The 17,472-nt window shown below is 30.6% G+C and overlaps 1 protein-coding gene and 1 long non-coding RNA gene across 2 annotated transcripts; one reads left to right on the top strand and one right to left on the bottom strand.

The window, feature by feature from the left end:
• Positions 1–2,288: 2,288 nt before the first annotated feature.
• LOC112527444 lies at positions 2,289–3,236 on the top strand. Its single transcript, XR_003070756.1, has 2 exons — positions 2,289–2,683; positions 2,898–3,236. It is a non-coding gene; the product is annotated as an uncharacterized LOC112527444 (long non-coding RNA).
• A 153-nt stretch (positions 3,237–3,389) lies between these two features.
• On the bottom strand, positions 3,390–10,327 carry LOC112527443 (protein NRT1/ PTR FAMILY 7.3). The gene is made up of 5 exons (XM_025138111.1): positions 10,241–10,327; positions 9,344–9,464; positions 5,723–5,940; positions 5,028–5,587; positions 3,390–4,658 (listed from the first exon to the last, which is right to left on the bottom strand). The coding sequence occupies exons 1-5, from the start codon at positions 10,265–10,267 to the stop codon at positions 3,788–3,790; spliced, it is 1,797 nt and encodes a 598-aa protein (XP_024993879.1). The 5' UTR covers positions 10,268–10,327; the 3' UTR covers positions 3,390–3,787.
• Positions 10,328–17,472: the final 7,145 nt, after the last annotated feature.

Here is a 17,472-nt window from a genome sequence, read left to right as displayed (position 1 = left end):
ATAATTTAATTTAAGTTTAATTATGAAATAACTTATTTTTGGTTTAATAATATAACATTTTATAAAGATAATAACAATTAAGTATTCTGTTAGAACTCAATGATTATTCTAATTATATTTTAGATTTTTTACATTTAAAACGAGATGTTTATCATGTATTTGATTATGTTTATCTGCAGTTAGTTACACAAATTTAGATATGAAGCTTTAATAAGTTGTATTTACGCATAATCTACTTGTAATATTGAGTTATGGTTTTAGTTTTTAAGTTCCCCTTTTAAGTTTATTTAAATCATAGGTCTCATACATAATTACCATTTATCGTTCAAATTATATATCAAAGTAGCTCCATACCTTACAAAATAAGACGTCGTAACGTGTCATAACGTGTTATAGTGCAAATTGCAAAACAAGCCTTAGATTGGAGCCATAGAGGTTAACGCAGCGGCAAGCTCAAGTCTAGACGCTATAACACGCCTTAACGAGACTATAACAAATTATTTAGAACCATACATCTACATCACACCATTTAAACCAATAAAAAAAGGGCTAACCGGTTGCAAAATAACCGAGCCCAAATGATGCCAAACCCAACCCAACCCCCAATAGTTAGGCCTGATAGCCAAATTTCAGCCATTACTATTCAGCCCACATTGACAATTACACGACAAGTCAATCAGTCAATGTAGTTCAAGATTACAAGTTTGATGGCTTCACTATAATTCTCTAAAATATTAAATTATAAGTTAAATATTAAAAAAAAAAATTAATTCTAACATACGTTTTATTTTATAAATTTTATTATTAATTACATTTCTAAAATATTTTATAATATTAATTTTTAATACATTGTAGAAATTTCTTATAAATAATAATAATATATTCAAGATAAAAAAAATCTTTTCACATTAAGAGGGTGTTTGGGATTGTTTATTTGGAACAACTTATATTTTTCTATAAAAGCACTTATCAACTTATTATAAGTCAGAAATGTTTTAACTTTTTCAAAAACTTCTTATTACCGGTTTGGCACTGGTATAAGTTGTTTATCCAAACACTCGAAAGTGCTTATTACCTGTGTCACACTGGAATAAGTCAATAAGTTATTTTTATAATCAATCCCAAAAACCTCTTAAATTTTTGACAATTCTTAATTTTTTAAAAAATATATCTTCTTTCTCTATCTTTTCACCTTTTTAAAAGAAACACTGAAAGACGTTAAAAACAATTTTTTTTAAAAACAAACTGAAGTTTATATTAATTAACATTTAAAGGGCATACATTGTTTATAAAATGAGTCAAAAAACTTGACGTATCAAAGTATGCGATGAGACAAGAAGATAATTGAGTTACCTGTGCAAATGCATTAGTTACTCTATTACCTTGTCATCTGGTGAAACAAACCGAATAAGAATCATGTTGAAGAAGCAACACGCGACATCTCGAGAGAATATCTTCGAATTCCATTTCATCATCTCTGAGAGAATTGATAGTGGCAACAACTTATTGGGCATCAGACCCAAAGATAACTCAGTGATACCAAGGTCGATTGCCCATGACACAACTTCTAAGAAGGCAAGGGCCTCAGGCTCCTTTACAAGCGGAATCCCCATTAGAGTAGACGTACGAGCAGCAACAAAAGACCCATTTACGTCCCTGTTACATCTAGTATAAAAGAGTTGTTATTTTCGAATGTGGATATGTGGGGTTTTTGTTAAAACATAAATATGATTAAGAACTTAACCTTTTAGGGTCAGGTTTAAACAAGAAGCTAATCATTTTATGGCAATACGAGAAGTTTCAATATTATATATGATTACATGAATGAGACACAAACTTAATCATATATGATCAATCATATGTTGCATTGACAACACATAAACAATTAATCATATATGATTAAACATATAACAAAATGTAATCATATATGATATTGAAACTTCTTGCTTTCTCACAAAAAATATTCAACTTCTGGCATGATATTTCCTACAACTCTTATCTATACTATATTACAAAATATTTGACAAAAACTCTTAGAAATCATTTTTTATACATAAAATAATATTTATTGATACATATTACTTCAAATTCAAAATCACAAGTAAAATATGTATAGATATAACTTATTAAAATTTTATTTTTAAATTTATATAACCAACTATGGATAAACAACAATAACATATCATTTTTTAATATCAAAATGTATCGCTAACAATAAACACGCGGATCTGGTGTGAAATTCGGGTCACGCGGTTATTCAACAGAGGGCAATGACCGACCTGCAATTTGGATGTTCAAAATTCGAGTTAGGCCATAGAACGTTTTCCCTCATCGTCGTCCTCGACGCACCAAATAGACCACTGGCCGTCGCCACATAAGTACCAAATCGACCACCACGACTACCGTGATCGTGATGGCTAGGTTCCACCACCAAATCGATTGTCACTGACGCTACCTTTTCTGCGGGGGCCATTCAATCGATTGCGACCAGAATTGTTATTCCAATTGCTTGATGAACCACTACCAATACCATCAACTGGACTAAACCGAAAGAAACACTAGGAAGCTTCGCTCCCCACTTTCCGACAAATCTGGCAAATCACCGAATGTTGCAACTCATTTTTCCGACCAAAATGAGGCGGTGGTACCTTCTGATCAAGGTCCAAATGGCCAAATGTATACGGTAAGAATCAAAAGTAGCATTTATACGTAGCCATCTGTCTTGGAACAGTGCTTTCAGCTGATTCCATCAGAACGTATACATTGTATTTATGTGATTTAATAAGCCAAAAGTTTTGAGAATTTTGGCATTGAAAACTGATGGTTCTCGTTCCTCCGACTTGATAAAAAATTTCTGACATATTCTCTATTATTTCCCGCAATTGTTACCGTGAAAGATTTACAGAGAGCAGGGAAGTAAGCACGACGCCGAGGTGTCGCCAAGAACAATAATACTCCATTATAGCCATGGAACCGGTATGAAGATGTTCCAAACTTCTGACAGATCTGGTGAAGGAAGGGCAGTATGTTACCCTTATTCAAATGGAGTGCTGCCCAATCGATGATCAACTGTTGACCATGCTTACATATATGGTAACTTTCTCTACCCCTCTTTCAGTAGCTTAATGGCTTGCCTAAATGGAGATTGTACAATCTATGAATTCATCTCTATGTGCAGAATTTCTATAACTGTTTCATTGGGTATCTTCTAATCTAGATTTGCCTGTTTTAATAGATTTTTGATAATGTAGTTCCTCATTTTAGCATGGGTTCTAGGGGCATCTAGTCTAGATTTGCCTGTTTTATAATTGGATAATGTAGTTCCTTACCCTTTTAGCATGGGTTCTAAATTCTAATGGCATCTTAATTCAACCAGAACATGATGATATATGATGAAACAGAGCTCACATATTCATAAATTTGTTACAAGATACAGAAATCAACTCAGAAATCACAAAACACATGTTAAATCAGTGTCTTGTTGTACAACAGAACAGACCAATGACCGTAAGATGAGAGCTCATGTACCCAAAAGCAACTACACTCAACGCCTTAAAACGATAGAATCGACTTCCCTTGGCTCCTAATCTTGAATTCATAAGAGACAATTAGATGTAAGTGAATATGGGAACTAGGGTCATCCCTGCCTTGACCCAACTGCAATCTTTTTTCTCAAGAATAAAAGCATTTACAGAGTGTTTTCGCCTTCAGCAACCCCATCCCACGTCTTATTTATTTATAACTGGGATCATTAGACTGTCCAATTTCGTCGATCATTTTAGATGTTCTAGACTTCATAATCATCAGTGTCGTTCTCTTCTACATTCTTCCCTTCGAACTTGATACTCTTGTACCATTTAGCAAACACAACATAGACCGCAAGATCAACAGCAGTTAATCCTGCGAGAAGGAAGAAAAACCTGTCTAGATGACCCCGATTCAGATTTCCCGGAATCCATCCTGGCATATCGTCTTCGGTAGATATCTTCATAACGATCGTCACGATGAAGCTACTGACATAATTCCCGAGCGAAATTGATGTCATACAAAGGGCACTTCCGAAGCTTTTTAAGGCATCTGGCGCTTGTGCATTGAAAAACTCCAGTTGACCAACGTACATGAAAACTTCAGAGGCACCAACAAATGCATATTGAGGTACCTGCCAGAATATGCTTAACGAGCTAGAAGCATCACAATGAGTGCATTCTTTATTAGCATACTTTAGCCGATAACATTCCACGATTCCGGCTGAGACCATCGATAATATAGCGATAATGAGCCCGATTCCCATTCTTTGAAGCTCGGTTAATCCTTTTGAGTCTTTCTTCTTAAACATGAGCACAATAGGACTGATTACTCTTCGATAAAGGAAAATGAAGAGTGCAACACTTAAGATGTCAAAGCTCGACATGCTAGATGCCGGAATTTGGAAGCTGGAGATCGTGCTTTTCATGGCTGCACCTTGCTCGACGAATAGAGACGCCATTTGTGTGAATACAACTGAATAGATTATGGTGCATAGCCAAATGGGAAGCAACCTTAATATGCATTTCACCTCTTCAACCTGTGAAACTGGACATAAAGTCCATGGGTTGTGAGTTCCTTGTTTTGGGTCCTTGAAATCCCTTGAGGTAATGAATGCTGCTTTGTCCAAAAACCTGCAAATTATATGATAATATCAGATTGAAATGATCATATAGTTACTGGGTATAAAACACTACAACAAACTTGGCTTTGTTAGGACGTCCAATATGTCTAAATGTCTTAATAGATTGCCTTATTGAACTTAAATTTATAGAACCAAACAATTGTGCATCTTATGTAAAAGTGTTACAATAGGATGTTAAGATGTATTTGGGTATCCTAACAAGTTCTATAAGATATTTTTTCAAAATAGTGTCATAAAGTGTCCTAAAGAACTTGTTAGGACGCCCAAAACGTCTTATAAACCGTTCTATTAGGACATTTAGATATATTTGACGTACTATTAATCCGATTTTATCGCATTGAAATGATGTAATGCTTACTTGAATTCATGGGTATGTAGGATCTTCCTCCCAGTACTTGGAGAACTATCCTTCTCATCTTCAAACAAAACTTCTTCACCTTGTGGCAGCTGAACCCTCCACTTTTTTGATGCAGCCACAAACACTTGACAAAACCTGTTTAGAGGGTTTCCACTTGGCTTGAAATGTCTGTACCTTACGGTCCCACCGAGAAATAAGGCGAGTCCCATACACGCCGAGCCAGTCGATAACCAAAACCCCAAGGTCCACATTCCTTCATCCTCAAAATAGCTCAAGATCGTATTCGAGAAAAGCGAACCAAGGTTGAGAGCAAGATAGAAGTAACTGAAGAAAGCCACCTTTGAATGCCCCTCTTTAATATCTTCTTCATCAAACTGGTCGGCTCCAAATGTCGCGATATTTGGTTGGTACCCTCCATATCCTAGCGCAATCATGTATATCGAGATATAAAACAACCCGATCTCCCAGTTCGAGTGGATACTGCATGGAATTGTCCGATTGCCACAACCTTTAGGGGTGATCAAGAACATGCTTGATGCCACTGACAACCCTCCTAAGCCCTGTAATACGACGCATAATTGTTTAGTCATAAACTCAGAGTCCTATAAAACAGTCTATTAGAACATTCAGACATATTTTGCGTCTTATAAAACCAATTTTGTTGTAGTTTTGATCACAACGTAGGATGAACTTACCAAGACAAAGATGGCCTGAAATATGGCACAAGTTTTGTATCTACCCCAGTACGAATCACTGAGAAAAGCACCGACGAGCGAGAAAATATAGACGGTTCCGGTCCATTTGCTAACATTGTTAGCAGCCTCAGCATTCCCCTGTTGTAGAACCCTGGTTAGATAAAGCACCAGGTTCACCCCAACTCCAAAAAAGGCTAAAGTAGCCAGCCCTTGATTCACTGTTCAAACAAAAACATGTATAAAGTTAGAACCCACGTAAACAAATATCCGTGTACATCCCACCTTCAGACCCTAGTCTATATCAGATTTACTGGATTTATTTGGTTTGATACTATGTTTTACCTACACACATATACGACACGCTCGAAAAACAGTTGCACCCTCGTTATTTTGAGTATTTTTTTTTTCATTTGTACAAGCAAACTCCAATAAACAGATAAGTCATAAGGGTTTAACTTCAAAAAAACTTCTTATTACCGGTTTGACACCAGTATAAGTTGTTTATCCAAACACTCAAAAGTGCTTATTACCGATGCCACATCGGAATAAGTCAATAAGTTGTTCTTATAAGCAACCCAAAACACCCCCCAGACGTATATGCAACGCAATACATGTGTGATACTGTACGTTTGTGGTGTATACTTCCAAAACTCGATACAATTATTGGTGCAAGTTACATCAATCTCTTTACACAATGAGAGTTGGGCATTGTTTCTTTTCAATATTTTAGTTGTATTTGTTTAAATGATTAAAAACCGAATCAATCTGATCTATTATCACTAGTGATCGTTAACAAATAGATGAGGAATTTCAAGTTTAATAATGTACGTATATGATGACAACAACGTGTTTTTGAAGCTTTGAAAATCACATGGATACAACATTTGAGTGTCATAATAGTTTACGTATTTATATTATGAAACGTATACTAAAATCATCAGATAATTTTATTTACGTTCTCAACATTTGAGTGTCATAATAGTACTTCATCTTGAACATTCCACGTCGCATCGAACAAGAGGTGACAAACCTATGAATAGTCATATATTAACTAGCGTACTGATTACTTTTTCGGATATTTGTATCCTAAGCCTCCTTTAACCATTTAGTTCTCTAATTTTATTGTAAACAATTATCAAACAATTATATTTCATTTTGTACTATGTCATGAGAATCTCTTAATCATTCTGACCACTTAATCATTCTACATCAAACCATTCATCAACTGTCAATAACAACTTAATCCAAAATCAAAATCAAAATATTAAAAGGTTGATTTCTGTTAACGAATGAGGTAAAAAAAAAAGTAAAAAAAAAAGAATTGAATAAATATTTACCGTTAGTTAGTGAGGTGAAAAGAAAGAAAATATGAGTCTAATTTTGGGCATTGGGAGTTGGCTGGTGAGTTGGAATGATGACCACTCAAAAGTGTTAGTAAGCTGCCACGTTGCCTAATCAGCTTTCGTCATGCAAGGAATTCACCTATCGCGTGTCCCCCACGTCTCATCCATTACTCTTTTTGCATGCTTTTCAACCCCTCAATCCTATATATATACATACACACATACTATACTACCATCTCATATCTATACTTTACTTTATCCATCTTATACATACATACATACATACATACATACATACATACATACATACATACATACATACATACATAACTGACTTTTTAGAGAGTTTCCGATAGATAAGAACCCTTTTTATTGTAATATTCAATTTTTTAAATATTAAAATCGTGTTAAATTGTATATTAAAAATGTAAAATATAAATCTTGATTTTTATGTATGTAAAGATAAAATTAATAGTGAGGATGACGACTCTTACCCATTAAGTTGTTACATTCGATATGTTTTGATGTACTAAAATCTTGCGCATCAAAATAAATCATAGTGTTGACTTCTATCGGTAAACGCTTACCGAGTAAGCAATTTGGTAAACGGGCCCTAAGTTTTTTTTCATTAAAACAACTGCTTCTTATATTTTACAATATAAAAGATTACCTTTTTATGTGAACATATGTAAAATTCATCTTATATAACGTTTAACCTTATCATAAAACATATATGATATTCACGTTAAAAAGATATCATTTTTTACCGGTATATATATATATAAACACTCTCATTTCTCTCATGTGAGATATACATACATATATATATACACACATACATACATATATATATATATACACACATATAGATAGATACATACATGCATGCATACACATATATATACATATACATACACATATATATATACATATATATACACATACATAAACACACACATATATATATATATACATATACATACTTATATAGGGTATATTTCTTTTACAACCTTGTGTATTTGTACAACCCTTGCAACCCAATTAATTGAGATATTTATAGAAATGATGGAAGTTCATTTATTATGATTTGAATATTTATGGAATATGAATAGAGTTCATTAATTATGATTAATACTTTATATTAAGAAACAATCAAAACTTCTATGAAATCACATATTCATCAAATGAAATGGACGGTTGAGATTGGGTTGTATTGGTTGCACAAATGTCAAGGGTTGTATAATAACCAACCTCTACTTATATATGCATACATATATATACATATATATATATATATGTATATGTATGCATATATACTATACACACACATATATGCATATATAATCTGATGTGGTAAGAACTATTCCCAAAAACTAAAAGCTATTTGCCTACAAACCCCACATCAGGATGGAACCAAAATAGTGACAGCTGTAAATATATTTCACCACTGTCTCAACTCATCACTCAACCCCTTTTTACACTCCTCTCATTATTTTCTTTTCATAATTTAATAAAAATATTTAATAAAATTAAAATATTTACAATTTTTTTTTAATTACGAAAATCAAGTAATATTCCTTGTAATAAATAAGCAACACTAAATTCGATTGAAAGCTTATCATACAAAAATTGTGTTTTCAATATTAAAAAAGTGCTCTGCTTTTCTTAAAAAAAGTACAAAAATGGTTGTCATTTTCAAGATACACGCGATACATCACAATTATTATGTCATTAATTGTTTAATTAAAATGCAATTTTCCCATAAATAATAATTAAATAAAAATACATCCACACACACAGCTATCAAATGTATAGAGATAGAATCAACCTCCACCATTCCAAACTTTTATAATTTTGTTTTTAGCATCTTTAATTTCATATTTATATTTATACGGTCCAAATTAAAAAAAACGAAATAAACCAATCACGTTTTGCTAAAACTCAATCCATGATTACGAAATCAGTCATATTTAAACTTAAACCGTTTATTTTATTAATTATACAAATTATAAAAATTCATTCATTCAGACGATTACAAATTCTTTCCCAAGCCCCGTAAATAAAAATTAAGGTGACATTCATGTATGTATACACACATGATACATGTATGGTGACACACATGGATAACGAACTTGCCTTATCCAATGTACAGTTGAAGATATACGTATGAAGATAAGCAAAGCATGATATCAAGATTTTCTATTTTTTTATTTTTATTTTTACTTAAATTAAAATTTGTTTTTTAGCCAAAAAAAAAATTAAAAAAAAAGTGGTTTACCGAGGATGATAGTGCCAGCTGTCCATCGCCCAGTTTTTGCTTTCACAGCTGGTCGGCCATGGAAATCAACAGTTCCATCCAGGGTGCTTGTCCCTTCTTCGTCTTCATTAAAACACTTCACCTGCCATTTATTTTATTAAATACATTTAATTAATTAATTAATTAATATATATTCATTTTATATTACATTTTTAATTTCGAAAACATCATTTAAATTATCAAAAGTTACGGGTTCGAATCGTATACATATACAATCGGTTATCTGGATACGGAGAATCCTGTGTGTTTTTTCGAAACGTAAAAAATAAAAACGAAACAGATAATTTACAGTAATTATCTATTCGAAAAATGTGTCATATAATTTACATGTGATGTGTTTGTTGTTGAGTTAAATGAAGAGAATGCACGTGTCATATGATACTCAATGCATGGTTGAGGAGATCGGAACCATTTTTGGGTTATTTTTTAAATGACAAATAAAAAAGTAAACAATTCCGTTGATTTTTTTTGAGAAAGACTCGAATTTATTTAACGATTATATCGTTTAAGTGAAAATTGTTTTTGGGTGTGAGTCGTAATGTGTGATTAATGAATAAGATGTAAATTATCCTTGGAAATCATAAAATAAAAGAATGTTATGAACTAAAACCGATTTTAAACAATGGGCACACAAGTTAAGACGATAAACCGAGAGATGTAGTTTTTAGCCACCCGAGCTGTAAAACGTAGTCAAGATCCAATTTCCATCCAATTTCAACTCGAAAAGTTGCAAACGAGATTATGAATCAACGGCTACGGTTTACTCGGCAACTTAGTATAAAAAATCGTTATTGTTTTTATGGAAACAGACAGTAGAAAAGATGATTTGAGGGAGAGAAAGAGAGAGAGATGAACCACCTTCTTGGATGTGTTGAATGACTCCATTTTTATGAATTGGGAGAGAGATGGGGAGAGAGATTGGGAGAGAGATTTGAAGATTGTAAGAGACAAATAGTTGAGGAGGGTTGTGTGTGAGATGGACAAAACAAGAGTAGAATAGGGAGGTGGTCTTATAGACCTTCACTTGCTACATTCAACGGCCCAGATCAATCCGGTGGAAAATTTTCAAAATCTTATCAGCCACATGGTTTACCTTTCCCCTATATTTTCTTTTATAAACTATTCCTATTTTTAGCAAAAAAAATATTCAAGTAAAACTTACACTTATTTTTTTTTAATAGTTGAATATACTTCTTATCGCATCTTCTTGTAGACGATGTTTTAGAGCCCTACTTAAAGAAAACCTAATCATAAGGATGATATCTGATTGGTTTGAATTTGAGCTTCAAAAGCTAAAAGTGTTTGGATGTCTCAGGTTCAGATGTGATGACTCCGAGCTACCAGCAAAGCAAGTGGTCGCCCTGAGATTAGTTGGCTTTCATATCGTGTTGGATATCCAGGTTAATAAAAAAAACTCTTTAGAATTGATAATAGGAATGTTCATAATTTATATAACAATTTAATGATTTAAATAACTATACTTATTATGTTATTTTAAAATTAAAAAAGAAGAAGATGATAATCAGATATAAATATCATTTGTTTGGTTGCCAACGCCATTACCACTACCAGTATCACTGTTACCACTACCAACACCATCGTCTTTGCCGCCACAACATCACTGTCACCACTACCAACACCATCGTCTTTGCCATCGGCACTACCATCACCAATTAATATTATTAATTTAATCATTATATAATATTTATTAATTATTAAATGAAGTATGAAAAATACCATGAGGAGTATTTTGACAATTTATCACTATTTTATTATTTATACTATATTATAAAACATTTGACAAAAACTCTTAAAAACCATTTTTTATGCATGAAGTACTGTTTATTGATACATATTATTTAAAAATCAAGATTACTAGTAAATTTTGCGTAGGTACAACTTATTAAAGCTTCATATTTGAATTCGTATAACTAACTGCAGATAAAAATAATCAAATAGAGGATAAACATCTCATTTTAAATAAAAAAATTAAAATATAATTAAGATAATCATTGAGTTGTAACAAAATATTTTATTATTATATTTATAAAAAATTATATTATTAAATAAAAAAATAAATTAAAGAAATACACAAAAAAAGATAAATTTTAAAGTCATTTTGGTACTAATATCAATATTTTTTTTTCAATTTTTTATAACATTGATCGAGACAAAGAAAAAAATGAAACATTAAAATTGAGATGTATTTCTCTGCATTGTGCGAGTACTCTTCTAGTAATTATGAAATGTATTTAGCGAACTAAACAAACAAATTTCAAATCTTTTGACAAATTTTATTACAAATTCTGTCAGTTAAACCTGATTAAATTCCATTTCAATTCATTCAAATCAAATTTCAACATATTTCATTTTCTGAATCAAACGCCACCTTAATTAAGCAATGTTTAGATAGTCATAAACTAGCTTAATTTTTAATCTTATTGAAAAAGTTCTATTTTATGAGCCATAATTAGCTTATGCTCTTTTATATTTTACATAAATGTCTCTTATATTTTATTTTTCAGTCATTTTATACCATTATTTAACTTTTTTTAAACGTGATTAGTTTATCAAATAACAATTAATCAACAACTAATGTACCAACTCATTTGTCAAACATAAGCTTAACCGTCATTAATGATCTACATAATTCAGTTATTGGTCAAAAGACCTGCAACATGTACAATTACCATAATATAAGAAAATTTTCAATAGCTATGCTATTTAGAAATTTTGGAGATTTGAGAAAATTCTGGTCCAATAACTATGCTAAACTCTCCTCTAAAATAGGATATATATATATATATATATATATATTTGGGATCATGTGAGACCAAGGGTTTTTCGTGAGACCCGTAAGACCAATTCTTAACCCTTTGATTAGATATATATATATAGGTTAAAGAAAGAAAAAATATATAAGTCAAAAATACCCCTACAAGTTTAAAGTTTAATGCTAAATTTTAACCATTGGATCATTAGATTATAAAATTGATGAACATAAATTGATCTTACGGGTCTCACGAAAAACCATTGGTCTTACGTGAACCAACCCTATATATATATATATATATATATATATATATATATATACACAATATTATAAAATATTTCACAAAAACTTTTAAAAACCATTTTTTATGCATGAAACATTATTTATTGATGCATATTACTTAAAATTTAATATTACAAGTAAAATGTGCGTAAATACAACTTATTAAAACTCTATATTTGAATTCGTATAACTAATTGCAGATAAACATAATTAAATACAAGATAAACGTCTCATTTTAAAGATACAAAATTAAAATATAATTAAGATAATTATTGAGTTTTAACAGAATACTTAATTTTTATTTTTATAAAAATTATATTATTAAACAAAAATAAATTACTTTGTTATTAAATCTAAACTAAATTATAATAAATAAATAAATTAAAGTAATTACATGGAAAATGAAAATTTTTAAATAATTAATTTAATACTAATATCGATATTTTTTTTTCAAATTTATATTTCATTCAAACATAAAATTATTATCGTTTTCTAAAAACTACATAAAACCGTATTATATCAACCGAGAAAATGAATAAAATAAAACATTAAGATCAATATATATCTCACTGTATTACACGAATACCCTTCTAATATATAATCAATATATGAGAATTAATGCAATGATATTTTGTATTTAATTTATTGTAAATTATTAATAATATTCAATATATCAATTTGTTATTGTTGTTTTCAATTGTGGTCGCACTAAGAATACCTAAATAAATGGGCCCTTTTCATAAATCACTTCCTTTTCGCCTTACAATTTTTATGTTGCTTTTTCCCTTTGATGATGCAATCTTTTTATCGTTTCCCTTTTGCTCTATTATTGACAATTTATATCATTTATTTATAGATATTCTCATCAAATTTATCTGATATCCAATCCGCTATACGAGCCGACTAATCCCAGAACGACTACCTGTTTTGTAGATAGTCTGGAGTTACCGCATTTAAACATCCGTGGCCCCAAAAAGATTTTTATTTATCCTTGGATTTGAACCTGAGACCTCCTGTTACATTTGACCTTTGGAGCCAAGCTCAAACCAATCATGCACCACCATTGTGGTTAATTATATACATTTTATTATTATTATTATTATTATTATTATTATTATTATTATTTATTATTTATATAAATTATACAAAACAAAACTTATTACATAAAATACATGTTATTGATGTTCCTAAAACTAATATCATATTTACGTTCTAACTTTACAATTGTATGTAATCAAACCCTTTTCACCGACGGTTTTTGCAAAATTTTGTGATGATCTTGTCAGTCGATAGGATGTCACTAAACAATACTGTATCTTTAGATATTTGAGTGAAGAACTGTGGAATATTGACAAACTAACGATCGAAAAGTTATTGATGAATTATCATCGGATGTACTTTCTGATAGGTTATCGAGGACGTTTCTTCTCAAAATGAAAAATTTACACTGACATAGTACACTATCTATACATATACTTTGTAAATATTAAAACCCATCTGGGCTTATTAGAATATATTACAAACCGTCGAGTCTTATTGCAACTTAACTATAAATAAAGAAATTAAAAATATATTTTTGTCGATAATTCTTCTTCCAACATCGTAGGACTGTGAAACGGTTCCAGGTTAAAAAAGTTAATTTAAATGAAGGGCTGTCGAACATCCACCGGTAAACTGTATAAAAATTCGTTGGTACAACATACGAGTATGCCGGATACTTCATGTTTACGATTAGAGATGGCCAAATGGCCCATCCCGGAACCGATTGGGACCGGTTATGGGCCCGGCCCGATTTTTCAAAAAATAACCTTTTTATAGCCATTCCAAAACGTCTATATGACTGTTTCTTTATCCATTTTGACCGTTATGGTGTATGGGAAAAAAATACCCACTCAAAAACGCAAAGTATTCACAATTTTCGCTATAATTCGTGTATTTGATTGAAATCAAATTACAAAATTATAATAAAATGTATTTTTTAAATGTATTTCATTAACCAATTACATATTCTCAAATGTATTAAAATAAATTTTCTGTACTCTTTACAAAAATTTCAAGAAAGAACATATATAGGATCTGTTTGGGCCCAGCCCGAGACTAGGATCAATTTTCATAAACAGTTACAAGGTATCTTAGCTAGAGATGACCAAATGGGCCCGACCAGGCCCGGGACCGGCGGAGGACCGAGACTGACTTAGGACCGGCCCGGGACCGGTTTGGGACCGTCGGTTAAGGACCAATTATGGTTTTCATAAAAAAAAGGTCCGGCCTAGGACTGGCCAAATTTTTTTCAAAAAAATGTATTTCTAGCGTTTAAGTGTACTTGATTGAAAATCAAATTACAAATTTACAATAAGCATATTTTTAAGTGTATTTGATTGAAAACCAATTATAAAACTATAATAAAACGTAATTTTTAAGCGTATTTGATTGAAAACTAATTATAAAACTACAATAAAACATATTTTTTAAATGTATTTGATTGACCTAATTAGATATTTTAAAGTGTATTAAGATAACATTAAAGTATTTTTTAAAAAAATTCTCAAAAAGAAATTTTTAAAAAATATATAAAAAGAAAATGTTTTTTAATATAGGACCGGTTTTGGTCCGGCCCGAGAACGGGACCGGTTATCGTAACCGGTTACAAGTACTCTTAACCGGGCCTTAATATTTTCGGCGGGACCTAGACTGGTCCGGATTGTTACTGTTTCAGTACAGGACCGATTTGAGCCCGGCCTAACCCGACCCGAGACCGGTTAAGATCAGGCTACCTTTTTTGACCGGAACTGGTTACGTGATTAGTATTTGAGACCATAACCAATTTGAATCCGAACTGGGACTGATTTTTAACGGTATCTATTTACGACAGACTTTCGATCGACATATCCACTCCTAAATTGTTGAATTTATCACTTTTTAAAAAGAAATATTGTCGTTTTTCCCTTGAAAAGACTCATCAGAAAGTTCTGGATTTATTGTTAAAATCCATTGAGAATCCTAGTGGCCTTTACCTCATTAATTTGTATATTACACATAAAATTCAATTTAAAATTAACCAAATTCATCCCTAATCATGATTAGATTCATTAATATAAAATCATTTATTGCACTTGAAGAAATCGAAAGTTGTAATTATTAATTTAGACTAAAAAATAAAAAGTCAAAGTAGGAAATTAAAAAATGTACGATTTGTTAATATTGACATAAACATATAAAAAATATATATAAATATACTTTTGGAATATTTATGTCGTCGATTATCTCTTAAAAAAGATAGTAAGGACCGATAATCTTGCCGGCAATGATAATTAACGAGAGTCTTATCTTGTAAGTGAAGGTGACGACTTTTACCCGATTAACTCTTGTTGGGTAAATTGTTGCATACGATATTATTTTTCTCGTCTTATTAAACCTTTATCAAATTAACATACATAATCGTATATAAATTAAAACATGTTTAAAAAATTCATTTTTATTTTAACAAGTTACACCATTATAATCGTCTCGTTAATATCTTCGAAATGAGTTCAATATTGAATAGTTTTTGACTTAATTATATTATTATATATTATATATACTGTGAAAAAATATTTTTAATATTTACGATTTATACTTTTATAGTTATTTATTTATATATATACTATATATTTTGGGGTTAGGCTGTCCAAATTGCACTGTATAATATGTTCTGAATTAATGTGTTCTTGGTTTTTTTTGAAATATATATATACATGTATTAATTAAGAGGGTAAGCAGTTGAAACTTCATTTCTAAAACCCATCTTTTTTTGTCTTTTCATGACTTATGATCTGTCAAATTTGTAGTTTTTTTTATTGGTTTTGAGTGTTTATCTTAAAACTCAAGTTTCTTGGTTCTTTGCTCTTGGTGTAAATCGAATACATTTGTGGAGTCGTTTAAATATGTTGGATTTTAAATGTCATACAATTTTTTTCATCGATAGTCTGTAATTGGAACCATAACTCTTATTTATTCAAATTGTATTAATATGTAAAGATTAAGTGTAACCTATATCATCGTTAAATCTTATCTTATAAAACCAGTGAAACTTTAAAATCGTTAAAATTCATGGCTCCCGTGGCATTGTACAAGTACACAACTAGTAAATCATAAGAATAAAAACCATAATTTCTAAACTACAAGAATAAAAATCACAATTTTTAAAAAACCACACGAAAATCATGAATTACTCTAAGACAAATTACGATGAAAGCAACATCCAAAAGTAGAAAAATTATATGTTGACCGTTAGATCAATTTTGATGATCTAGAGGCCAAAAGTATGACCCAACTACTTCCTAGTTTAAGGGTTCGTTAGGTTGTACGATTGTTTTTGAGGAATTTAGATTGTAATAGATTTGAAATTATTGGTGTGTTTGATTTGTAGGATCTTGAATGAAATTGAATTCTATTATTTATAAATAATTTATAAAATAATTAAATTATATTTTTATTAATTGATTATTACAAAAAACAAATGTTTTTACATTCTTAGAACATTCTTGCATACAATTCTAAGAAATGCTGGAAAATCCCAAACATCCCCTAAAGATTTCAAAATCTTATCTTTGTAGGATTCCAATTAAATCCTAGGATTTCGAATCCAGACAATCCAATAAACCGAACATAAAATTAAAATAAATTTAAAATCGAAATTCTCTGAATCCATTCCATTCCATTCCCGCAAATCAAACAATAAAAGAGATTTTAAGAATAACTAGTCAAATGGATGTACTACACATATATTTGCTAATCGAATATATCTTTACTTATTAGAAGCGTACTCGCGCAATGCAGCGAGATACATCGTGATTTTAATATTTCATTTAATTTTTTATCTCAGTCGATGTTATAATATGTCTTTATGTGATTTTGAGAAAACGATGATGTTTTTATTTTTGAATAAAATATATGTTTGAAGATATCATAAAAATTTGATAAAAATATATCGATATTAGTATCAAATTAACTATTTGAAATTCCTCATTTTTTTGTGTAATTTTTTAATTCAATT

Source organism: Cynara cardunculus (assembly GCF_001531365.2).
Source record: "Cynara cardunculus var. scolymus isolate 2C chromosome LG 15, CcrdV1, whole genome shotgun sequence".
NCBI classification, from domain to species: Eukaryota; Viridiplantae; Streptophyta; class Magnoliopsida; order Asterales; family Asteraceae; genus Cynara; species Cynara cardunculus.
The sequence above is the reverse complement of the archived record's forward strand: the minus strand, read 5'-3'. Positions and strand labels throughout refer to the sequence as shown.

Coding starts and splice junctions, on each gene's coding strand:
- LOC112527443 (XM_025138111.1), bottom strand. CDS start 10,267: ATGGAGTCATTCAACACATCCAAGAAG. Junction 5,588..5,722: donor TTCAGGCCATCTTTGTCTTG/GTAAGTTCATCC, acceptor GTCGTATTACAG/GGCTTAGGAGGGTTGTCAGT. Junction 4,659..5,027: donor CTACATACCCATGAATTCAA/GTAAGCATTACA, acceptor TATAATTTGCAG/GTTTTTGGACAAAGCAGCAT.